The sequence below is a fragment of the Spea bombifrons genome, chromosome 5 (assembly GCF_027358695.1).
Source record: "Spea bombifrons isolate aSpeBom1 chromosome 5, aSpeBom1.2.pri, whole genome shotgun sequence".
Taxonomy (NCBI): domain Eukaryota; kingdom Metazoa; phylum Chordata; class Amphibia; order Anura; family Pelobatidae; genus Spea; species Spea bombifrons.
The window spans coordinates 77,429,342-77,441,463 of NC_071091.1; the positions used below are offsets into that span (position 1 = coordinate 77,429,342).

Below are 12,122 nucleotides of genomic sequence, written 5' to 3' on the forward strand. Positions count from 1 at the left end.
TGATTTATATTTACATAATAATTCTCTTATGCTAAGGGTGCTGAGGAGCAGTTGAGAAGATACTCTGATCTCCTTTGACCAGCCCAGGGAGCTGTAAAATCAATATGACCACCTTGCAATGCTCCGAAGCTGAGCACCACAAGGTGGCTCTTGGGCTGTGGTGCCCAGGTGGTCATAACAACTTCTGTGGCTGAAGCAGAAGCATGAATGTAAAACAACATGCATGCCAGAATATATAATAACAAGAGTAATAGCCATCTGCCATCTAGACCACCAGATGATGGCTTGGCAGGGGTACAGAGCTTAGTCCTTAGCCCTCACAAACACATTTACAACCTGTGTCACAACAGATGCATCGATTTAGTTAGTATACAGAGACATTAGAGAACATTAGAGGATTAGTGAATATTAGAGGAACAGCCCAGTCTATGTCTTACATAAAATAAAATGGAACCCCATTTTGTGTGGATATCTGTACATTTTACAACATGCAGATTAATGCATACAGTATTGGTTACAAAATATTCTGACTTCTGTTCTTTTCACAGTGATGTTTGCTAAGGACAGTAAAATGAACTCAAAGCATCATCTCAGTTAATATATAGCATAAACTTAATGATCATGATAATATTTATGCAGCAGCACCTTATAATTAATTGTTTCCTAGCCACGTTTTTGACAATTTGAACTTGACAATATCAGATCATATGTAATTTGCTTTAGTGCAATCATATAATTGTCTAGAACAAATGAGAGGAGCAGGTTTGTGTGAATACGTCATGTGGCCCGTAATGATACTGCAATTAAAACACCTATAATTACCGTATTTGCTCGATTATAAGACGACCCTGATTATAAGACGACCCCCCAAAATCTGAATATTAACTTAGGAAAAAAAGAAAAAGCCTGAATATAAGACGACCCTAAAGGAAAAAAGTTTTACCAGTAAATGTTAATTCATGTAAACTATTTTTTTTAATAAAAGCTATGATTGAGAAAAATATTTTTTTTTTGTTTTTATTTCTTGTATTTTCCAACCTGTCCCCCAGTTACGCACATCTGCCCCCAGGCTTGCCACACCAATATGGCACTGTGGCCCATGATATGCCTTTTAACCCTCTATATGCCACTGTGCCCCATGGTATGCCTTTTGACCCCCTATGTGCCACTCTGCCTCCAGAAATGCCTTATACCCCTATATCCCATTCTGGCATTTAGGGGGTTAAAATGCATATTATGGGGCAGAGTGGCATATAGGGAGGTATAAGGCATTCCAGGAGGCAGAGTGGCATTAAGGGAGTTAAAAGGCATTATATAGAGCACTCTGCCTCCAGAAATGCCTTATACCCCTATATGCCACTCTGGCATTTTGGGGGTTAAAAGGCATATTATGGGGCAGAGTGGCATATAGGGAGGTATAAGGCATTTCAGGAGGCAGAGTGCACTATTAAATGCCCCCTTAACGCCACTCTGCCTCCTGAAATGCCTTATACCTCCCTATATGCCACTCTGCCCCATAATATGCCTTTTAACCCCCTAAGTGCCAGAGTGGCATATAGGGGTGTAAGGCATTCCAGAAATGCCCTACACACACACACACACACACACACACACACACACACACACACACACACACACACACACACACTTACTTACCGGTGCTTCCAATTTCCTGCTGTATTGCCGGGGCAGCAGGTTGACGTCTCATTCCGCGGCAGCCGGAAGGAGGTGGAGTTGGCAGCGGGGGTTTGTATGCGTCCGTCGCAAATACCTTCCCCGGCTGTCAGAGATCAGGAACTCTTGAACTCTGATCTCTGACAGTCGGGGAAGGTATTTGCGACGGACGCATACAAACCCCCGCTGCCAACTTCACCTCCGGAAGCACCGGTAAGTGTGTGTGTGTGGGGGGGGGGCGACGACAGGAAGATCCAGGTCCCCTGCAGCGGTGCGGGGGATCTGGATCTTAGTCTCCTAATCAGACCTCTATTTGAGGTCTGATTAGAAGACGACCCCGATTATAAGACGAGGGGTATTTTTCAGAGCATTTGCTCTGAAAAAAACCTCGTCTTATAATCGAGCAAATACGGTAAGTCTGCATAAAAATATTTATCTTTAGGCACAGCCTTAAGTGGCTATGTTTTAACTGTCTGCAATCAAATAGGCTTTTGTATTCACCATTATCTTTTTATTATTAGAGTAGTTAATGCCAAGAATATGCTGTGTAATTGTAAATTTGGAATCCACCTTAAGCATTCGCCCCGGGCGTCCCGATGGCTTACTTACTGAATTGTATTTTATGTATTTGCATTCAATGCCAAGCAAGCATACGTCTTGTGTTGGCTTTACATATGTCACACAAGGCATAATGCATATACCTTAACAGGCACAATCACATGCATTTATATAAACATATATCCACTTAAAGCCATACACACCGACTGCCCTAAACACAGATCCAAGCTCCTACCTACAGAGTATCTCTTTTCCTGAAGCTGCTGACTCAAGCTGCGAATGCTGGTCTTATCAGCAGTGATTTATCTGGAATGTAGTATATTAATGATGTACATCAATTAAGAAATACCGGTTTAATAAAATAAAATGTACATGCTTTCTTTAGTGATAAAAATAAGTATCTGCACAGCATATCATTCTTTAATTTTTCTATGTGTAACAGATGACTAGACCGCACTCAGCTAATCAGTGACATTGGATTACATGGATAAAAGGACAGCTACATTTGTTATAAGAACACAAAACAAAGCAAGACTTCAGTGCATACCCAATGAGTGCCATTTAAAAAAATACCATCTATGGCATAACTATTGGAGATTTTGTCACGCTATACGGCCATATATTGCTTACCCCAAGTTTGACAAGTCCTATCTAATTTTTCATGGCTATATTGCTTACCAAATAACTAAATCAATGAGACTGCACTGCATTTTCACCCAAATGAGACTCCCAAACAATTGAAAGCCTTCTCTGATCAAATGATATACTACTTGTGTAGTTAAATTAAATGAGAGAGGATTATGTTTGAAAACCAGGTAGCTAAAGTGCAAAAAATCCTTTAGTCCTTAAGGCAGCAACTGTGTTACACGTCTGATGTGAGCCTTAATAAAAGGGAATTCAGTAACAGAATGTCTGCGTGGTCTATACATGGACGTGGACTATACATGGTAGCTTCAGGACACTTAACCTTACCAGAAGTATGTACTACTGTTTTCTAAATGACTTTTCCTTGGTACTAACTTGATAACGTTGAAGCCACAGGCTAAATAAATGTTTGTTGCATGTTTTGTTTCATGTTGTTGATCCAAATCCATTTTCTCTACTGTTGTTTCCCTTATGGGCTCAGAACGTTTCCTGGGTACTGGTACTTCATAGAACTTCATAGAAGCAATAAAAACCACAGCGACGCGTACAAACATGGCAGAATTATAGTCTTACGGGCAATATATGCATCGTTCAAGTTATGTGATAAGATTAAAGACTATAAAGTTTTTATTAAAAATGTTTGCATGTCTCCATCCCTAAGCAGCCTTATACATTAATTAAAAAAATAAATAAAAAGGCTTTTGTAGGAGGGAGAATGCATGGCTGTAAATGAGAGAGAGTAAGTGGAGATTGGTTAAAATAGGCAGAGGTGAGTGAAACAAGCCCTTGCTTTCCACACCACTCCTGAAACACATCGACGTAGGCGAGTGCATGGTCAGTTCCATCGACCCAGTGGGAGTTTCAGCCAAGCCTCCATTTTATTTCTTTCCATTTTTGCCATTTAGTAATAAAGTATTTTCAAGAGCTTAAATATATTTACAGCATGCAGGTAGTAAAGGTGTATATATTATAATCAGAAATTACTCTTTTCTAGTCTTGTCTCCCTGGTCATTATCGTGTGGGTGGAACGCTGTTTGGTGGCATCTGTGAACCCTGTGAATGCAACGGCCACGCGACTGAGTGCGACATCCATGGTGCATGTTATGTAAGTAATTTAACCGTCTGCATTTACATGTATGAGAGAGAGAGAGAGAGAGAGAGAATTTGTTTCTTTACTAACATAATTATTTATGGCCCTTCAGGACTGTCAGCACAATACCACAGGACATCATTGTGATCAGTGCATGTCAGGCTATTATGGAAACCCTTACCATGGAACACCTAATGACTGCCAACCATGCGCCTGTCCTCTGCTGATCTCCACTAACAAGTGAGCCTTTATTTAAATGATTCACGCCAATGTACTCTCTTTACCAAGCCAGTCTGAACTGTTTATTTACATTTTTGGATGTAATATTTTGTTGTATAGTTTTAATTTGATTATCTTGTTACTTGAGATACCAATGTAAAGCCAAAAAATGAGTTCTGTTTTACGTCGTATGTTATATTTCTTCTAATTCAGTTTCAGTCCAACATGTCACTTATCCATTGACGGTGAGGCAGTCTGTGACCAGTGTGCCCCTGGATACACCGGAACACGGTGTGAAAAGTAAGTCATTATTTATCGTCTTTAATACACAATGAATAATATTTAATAGTATTGTATAAAGGGGCACTTACGACTTTATACAAATGTCAAGTTCAAACGGTTATGTACAGACCAACACATAGTAAATACATCGAATGCATTGCACAGCTGTACTCAGATTGGATTATTTGGAATTTGAGAATTTCCGGAGCAATACAATCCAGAATGGATGTGTTTCATAACTTAAACATGCAGATTTGAACTACATTTTATATAAGCAGAACCGTTCTTTCAACTTCTTTATAGACTTACAGCATTGCAGAATTTACTTTACATTGTGGGATATGATGGTTATAGTGAATTTAAATGTATGATAATAGCAGTGACTTGGTTGATTTCTTTTTTACTCTGTTATTAACTGTGTTTTGAAAGAGTACGTTTTGTTAATACTAAATACTTCCTATGTTCTAGATGTGCAAATGGTTACTATGGCAGTCCCTCTGTTCCCGGAGGATCGTGCGTCCCTTGTGATTGCAATGGGAACATAGACCCTTTTGAGGTTGGCCATTGTAATGCAGTGACAGGAGAATGCCTCAAATGCACAGACAACACAGCGGGACGGCACTGTGAATGATGTGCCGATGGCTTCTATGGGGATGCAATCTTAGCGAAAAACTGCTCTGGTAAGAAACATTTACATGCTACTTGGGTCTTATTCTTTTAGATAATCCAGCGCTCTAACCTTCGTTGCCATATCATTACCATTCTTTCCTAATTGAGGAATAGATGTATATTTTAGTGGATTAAATGTCTTTAACCACAGTCTTCTCTGATAAATCAGTGATACGCCGATAAAACTTTCTAAACAACCTGACGCTGAGAGGCTTGTGTGTAATAACCATCTCTGTTTTTTTTTTTTTTGTTTTGCACCAGAATCGGTCATTCTCAATAACCTCCTTAATAGCTGTTAGGCAAAATGTATGTGCTCACCAGCTGCGTTGCCCGGATTGTTCCGGTACAATTAAAAACAAAAGTTAAATTCAGCTATTGTTCTTCGTGTATTTCATGTAAATGTAATACCATGAGATATTACTTTGGGCCTTTTATTGCTTTTTTTTTAATAGTAAAAAATGAGCCCACGTATACAGTTCTGATGAAGTGGCCCATGGGTCTATGGGCACTCCATTTTGTCATTTGTTTTAGTATGTCCCGTCCTGAGCAAACCAATATCTAATTTATTTTATGGGTACATCAAAAATATAAAAGTAAAATCATGCTTTAGCAAATATGATTTTGGAGTGTGAAAATCTCTTGTTCCTGAATGGCTTAAAAACGTCACACAAACCCCAAATAAATATTTATAAATCTATTAAATGTTTTGTTTTTTTTAACAATATAAATACTGCACCAACATATAACAATGTTCGAGGGGGATACCTGTGGCGTTTGCGCTTTACTTATTTCTCTCCAAATCAATTTATTCTGTCAAAATAGGTTTTCAGCTGCTGTATCAGCTTCTAGCTTTTCGTTGGTGCCTTTGTTATTGCGTCAGCCAGATAACCCCGCCCACTCGATTGTGAATGGCTGATTCCATGCATATATTAACTCCCGTTTGACTTGACTGTGCAGCCGAGCAAATACTTTAGAAGTATAGCTAAGATAAACATAATAATGCAAAGTAATCATACTAATAAATTAAGTACCCATAGGAGATTTTAATATGACAAAACAAAAAAAGTTTAAGCACTCGCCATAACTTAAGTACGGCAGCATTTCGCGTGACATAAATACCGCTGCGGTTGACTGTACATATTGTGTTGGTGGGTATGAGCCCCTGTGATTCAGGACGGAGTCACCTTCTTTGTAGTAAGGAGGCAGTATTCTCCCGTGGGCCCACCAACACCGATCTGGTTAAGAAAACGGCGCACTCTCCGTTGGTGTCACAAATGTGGCATTTACTTGACTAGGATTGTCATTTTTGTGCCTTTTATTTCTTGTTGTGCCTCAACATTTCCCGTTGATTAATCCCTATAGCTGTATGCACGTTATGTCTTCGGATAGTTGAATGAAGGCATCTAGTTTATTGTGGAATTTCCCTTCTTTTTTCCCTTAAACATCTGCTGGTTTTTTTTTTCTGGCAGACTAAGCTTTTGAATGCAAACAAATGCATTATTCACTATGTATCATATTTATTTTTTTAAATGTGTATATTTGCTAATTTAAAAAAGTTGACCATTATTTACGTCTATTTTTTTCCTTTTCTTTTTTTAAGCTTGCCAATGCCATCCTGAAAGCTCTGTTTCAGGCATTTGTCGCCACGAGACTGGCATATGTGAATGTAAACCAAATGTGTTTGGAAAAAGATGCGATCAGTGCGTGGTAAGAAACAATAAAACCGGTTATTCTTAAAGTGAATGTATAGTGTAAAAAGAATAAGATCAGGGCAATTAAATATAGTTGATTTTATAACAGATACAAAGATAGATAACATAACAGTATTCTCCTGTGGACTCACCAACACGGATCCGGTTAAGCAAACGGCACTTCTATAGGGCCATTAACGCACTCTAGGAATTAAATACATTTTCATGGAAAGTGAGTGACTTTATGGTTTATTCCCACAGCATGGATTCTACGGTTTGACGTCTGGCATTGGATGTCTCCCCTGTGATTGTAACGAGTCAGGCTCCGTTTCAGATGCTTGTAATGATGCCGGGCAGTGCACCTGCGTACCTGGAGTAGCTGGACTCAAGTGTGATGTTTGTGCCCATGGATTTTATGCATACCAGGATGGCGGCTGCACTCGTAGGTTTTGCACAGTGTTGATTAGTTATGTTTTGGAGCTGATGCATAGCTATATTCAATTCTATGATCGCATGCCCCCCAGCTGTCCCGATTCAGGCGGGACAGTCCCGATTTGGGGTCTCTGTCCCGGGATACCAGCGGCCGGAAGGGGCTTTCAATCCTGTTCGCAGCCGCTCAGAGGCTGTTTTCAATGTTGGCCGGCAGATCAACATTGAAAACAGCCGCTGAGCGGCTGCAAACGGGATTGAAAGCCTTTTCCGGCCGCCGGCGTCTAATGAAAATAAAGGGGCTGGCGTGCACCCACCGCGCCGCCCAATGGCCGTGCCTCAGCTCTTCGTCCCACCCCTTTTAAACTCTGCCTCCAGAGTGGCTTATAGGGGTATAAGGCATTTCTGGAGGCAGTGTGGCATATAGGGGGTATAAGGCATTTCTGGAGGCAGAGTGCCATATAGGGGGGTATAAGGCATATAGGGGGGTATAAGACATATCATGGGGCAGAGCAGCATATAGGAGGGTATAAGGCATATCAGGAAGGCAGAGTGTCATATAGGGGGTATAAGGCATTTCTGGAGGCAGAGTGCCATATAGGGGGGTATAAGGCATATAGGGGGTTAAAAGGCATATCATGGGGCAGAGCGGCATATAGGAGGGTATAAGGCATATCAGGAAGGCAGAGTGTCATATAGGGGGTATAATGCATTTCTGGGGGCAGCTGTGCATAACTGGGGGGGTTGGCAAATAAAAGGAAATTTCTTAATAAATATGAAACAATTGTTTACATGAATTAACAAAGAAATAAAAGTTTCTTACAAGAATATCGTGAAGAATAATGTCATCAATTTTTGCAGTATCAAACGTTTTGATTCCAAAAATCAATGGAGGGAGGATAACATTAGCCTTTTTTAATTTAAAAAAAAATTCTGCTGCTGTGGACTACTCTTCCAATGGTGCTCAGCCAGCATTATGGTGGACACCTGGTGGACAATTCATAGGAATTGTAGTTCACAGCTAGCATCTGCAGCTTTACTGTTGCTGCACTTCCCATGACGCTCAGCCAGCATCATGGAAGTAGTATGTCTGGCTGAGCCTTATGGGAATTCAATTCAATGTGTTGGTTATTTTTAATATGCATGACTGTGCTGACAAAAATAAAGTGTGTTTTAAGTGGTGATGCAATTGCTTGTATCGGAGAGTTTTTTTAAAAAAAAGTGTCCCCCTTTCACATTTTGCAATTTTCCAACATTGTTGTGTTACGTTTTCCTTCCCAGCTTGTGACTGTGCTCACACCCAGAATAACTGTGATCCTGAGTCTGGAGAGTGCATCTGCCCTCCTCATACGCATGGACCCAAGTGTGAATTCTGTGACACCAACTACTGGGGTCATGATCCAGAACTTGGATGTCTGGTAAGAGACCTCTAGAATTATCAAAGCCTGTGCCGGGTAACCATGTGACCAACAACCTAGTTGGTCTGGCGGGGATATCTGCCAACAGGATCATATTAATGCTGCAAATGTCAAGATGTCATGTATTTGTCTGATTTCAGGAATGTAACTGCAGCAAAGATGGGTCCAACAGCCTCCAGTGTGACCTTTCAACTGGCCAGTGCCATTGCAGAAAGGAATTTGGTGGACAAAGCTGCAGCGCCTGCCTGTTTGGATATAGGAAATATCCCGAGTGCGTTTCTTGTGACTGTGATCCCGAAGGCACGCAGTCTGCATGGTGTGATGATGAACGGAAGGTGTGCAGCTGCGTGGAAGAGACCGGCCAATGTGCTTGTAAGGTAAATAAACCCTGTTCTCTGTATTACTCCAACACGTGTTTTATAACATAACTTGATAAAAAAAATATAACATGGTATAATACATTGTATAGCTTCAAACATCCTTGGGAAAACAATGTTCTGTGTAAAACCAATGCATTTTTTCTGCGTGCAGTTTGTCACGTACTGTACGATATTTTGCAGTTTTTAGTAACAAAACCAGACTCCTTCTCCCCTGTCTGTACCGAGAGCACATGTCCTGCAGCCTGCACTGCTCCCATTGAAGCCAATTCAGCTAGAATCCATTGAATTTTTGTATTAAACATTAAAGAGAAAATGTTTAGCCCTTAAAGTAGGCTTTTTTTGGCCTCCACAAGATTTAGCCACTGTTTTTTGGAATAGATTGTGATTCAACCAAATTCAATCAATCACATTGGGAATGTGTATTTTAAGGTACATGGGCCATTTTTGTCACATAACTCTCTGGTTGCATTAGCAAACTTTTATTTTGACATAGATACCGTAGAATCCACAGTGCAAAGGCGCACAGATGATTAATTATCTATTATGCTATTCATGAATGCAACTCCACTGACAGTATGATAAGGAATCTAGGTGATTGTCTAGTATTTTGGGCTTAAGTAACAGAGCTAGAACACATTATACAAATGGCTAATCTGCAAAATGTGTAAAATGATGTGTACTTTTGTCCTTTTAAAAACGTGATTTTATATACCTGCTTTGTTACAGGACAATGTGGTTGGAAGTTATTGCAACGAGTGTAAGGCTGGCACTTTTGCTCTTCATGCTGAGAATCCACTGGGCTGTTCCCTCTGTTTCTGTTCTGGAGTATCCCAGCTTTGTGCCGAAATGGAAGGCTATGTCCGCATACCTGTAAGTTACTGATATTTGTATTTATTGTCCTGTATCCCATTACCAAGTATACATTATATTCTAATTTAAAGTTTTAAAATTAGCATTGCTGTCAAAGGTAAAGAATTTCTCTGCATATGATCCAATACAAATGTAATCTTTTACAGGCAAAATACAAAACAAAAAAGATCAGTTCTTGTTTTTTTCTGATGCAATGCGATATATAATACTTTTAAATATTTGTATTTAGATTTCCTTGGTCCCGGATAATGCTCTGCTCAGCGTGGTTTCTCCAAGTAACCTCCAGGGAACTACAGACGGGGTATTCTCAGAGGCGGTTGACATTTTATTGGACGCAACAGTGGTGCAGCAACGTCTGAATTCGGAAAAATTCTACTGGCAATTACCACAACAGTTTTTAGATAATAAGGTAAGAACAGTAGTTAATATTTAACTTGATACGTGTAAAATGGTCATATTAATGTGATATCTGTGGCCTTGCCTTGATGGCGGGTGGGGCTAGTCACATATAGAGGCGGGGTTGGTCTTGTATAGGGGCCTGCTAGAAGGGAAGTCAAAGCAAAGTGGGTAGGAGAAAACAGGAAGTGGGTGGAGATTGGATATAGCCAAGTCCCGCCCCCTGCCAAGCAAAAATAAAGACTGGAAGACCCAAGGAAGCGGGGCTTTACCCGGAGAATCCTGGTCAAACCCAGAGAATTCCAAGATATGAATATAACATAAAAATGTATTGTTGAGCCGTAAAGGTCTAATGTTTGCGGTTGCATTAACAGTCATTCTTTTTATTTTGTGGCAATGTAAACCATGTTTTACACTTTTATCTTCTATTTATCTGGCCACAGATTTTGGCCTACGGTGGAATGCTGTCATATGTCATTACTTATTATGCTCTGGGAGATTCTGGTTCCTCTGATTTTGAGCCCCAGATTTTAATGAAAGGTGGGAGCGCCAGCAAACTGATTATATCTATGTACACCCCTGCTCCTGGAAACGCGGTGAGAGCGGAGATTCAAGCCAGCATGACAGAGGTAAGTACTGTATATAAGTAATAGCCTAGCTTCTCAGCAGCTGCTCAAGTTCTCCATAGCTAAAACCAACTGGGCAAAGTAGAACTGAGCCACATCAAACCAACATATGTATTACTTAGTAACCAACTCATAATGCTGCTAAGGATTAAGGATCTTAGTTGGATGTTCAGTGCTCAGGTACAGACTTTTGGAACATTGTCCCCGATACTTTAGACGTTATTAATCTAAAGAGTAGGCCTTGCAAAATGTGAGCAATCCAATGGTCTATGCTGTGATCACAAAACTTCTCTGGAACTATGTTTTTGTTTAATCCAATGTAATGGTTACCATTTAACTTCACTGAATGTTTCCTTTATTTGCTTGTCATTTGCAGAATAACTGGAGGTATTTTGATTCTGAGCAGACTGTAACAAGATCGGATTTCATGTATGTTTTAAACAACATTGATTACATTCTAATCAAAGCATCTTATGGATATGGATTACAACAAAGCAGGTAAAGATTTAGTAAATTATGTACATAAATCACAGTCTCGTTATACTTTTGTGCTTGTAAAACATCAGGTCATCAGTTATTGTGTTCATTCTGTGTTAAATTCCTATTATTTTCCTCTTTTTTTTTTAACATTCCTAGGATCTCTAATATATCAATGGAGATTGCGGTGGAGGCATCAGACATGCATTCTGGCCGAGAAGCTGCTCATCTCATTGAGGTCTGCGAGTGCCCCCCTGGTTATAGAGGACTTTCATGTCAGGTAAATTGCATTTCCAAAAAGTAGAATTTTATTCTGCCGTTTCAAAAACAATGGATTTACCCTTTTTCACGCCATATTTTTCTTTCTTTAGGAGTGTGCACCTGGATACTATAGAGAGAAGCTCTCAGAAATCAGTATCTTAGGGTTACGTTTCCAAAACCCTCCCTGTGTCCCCTGTCAGTGCAGCAACCACAGCGAGATCTGTGATCCAGATACTGGCAGATGCATGGTATGTAACATTATACAGGATCTCAAAGCAGCCAGATATATTACATTTCAGTCTCATTTATGATAATGCATTCTACATTGTAATTACATTAATAACTAACATTAAAATAATGTTAGAATAAAATTAGGGTGAAAACTTGTCAATTTTAGGGTCCTTGAGAGATAATATATTTTCAGTATTTACATCGTA

At 39.8% G+C, this 12,122-nt stretch overlaps 1 protein-coding gene across 1 annotated transcript in view; it reads left to right on the forward strand.

Moving 5' to 3' along the window:
* LOC128497717 (laminin subunit alpha-1-like) overlaps positions 1–12,122 on the forward strand; it is a 91,663-nt gene that overhangs the window by 50,301 nt on the left and 29,240 nt on the right. The window contains 14 exon segments of the mRNA XM_053467878.1: positions 3,872–3,982; positions 4,080–4,207; positions 4,400–4,486; positions 4,937–5,148; positions 6,738–6,844; positions 7,090–7,270; positions 8,539–8,675; positions 8,816–9,052; positions 9,782–9,925; positions 10,155–10,334; positions 10,765–10,950; positions 11,324–11,445; positions 11,584–11,704; positions 11,796–11,933. Of these exon segments, the coding sequence (XP_053323853.1) occupies positions 3,872–3,982; positions 4,080–4,207; positions 4,400–4,486; positions 4,937–5,148; positions 6,738–6,844; positions 7,090–7,270; positions 8,539–8,675; positions 8,816–9,052; positions 9,782–9,925; positions 10,155–10,334; positions 10,765–10,950; positions 11,324–11,445; positions 11,584–11,704; positions 11,796–11,933 (2,091 nt within the window).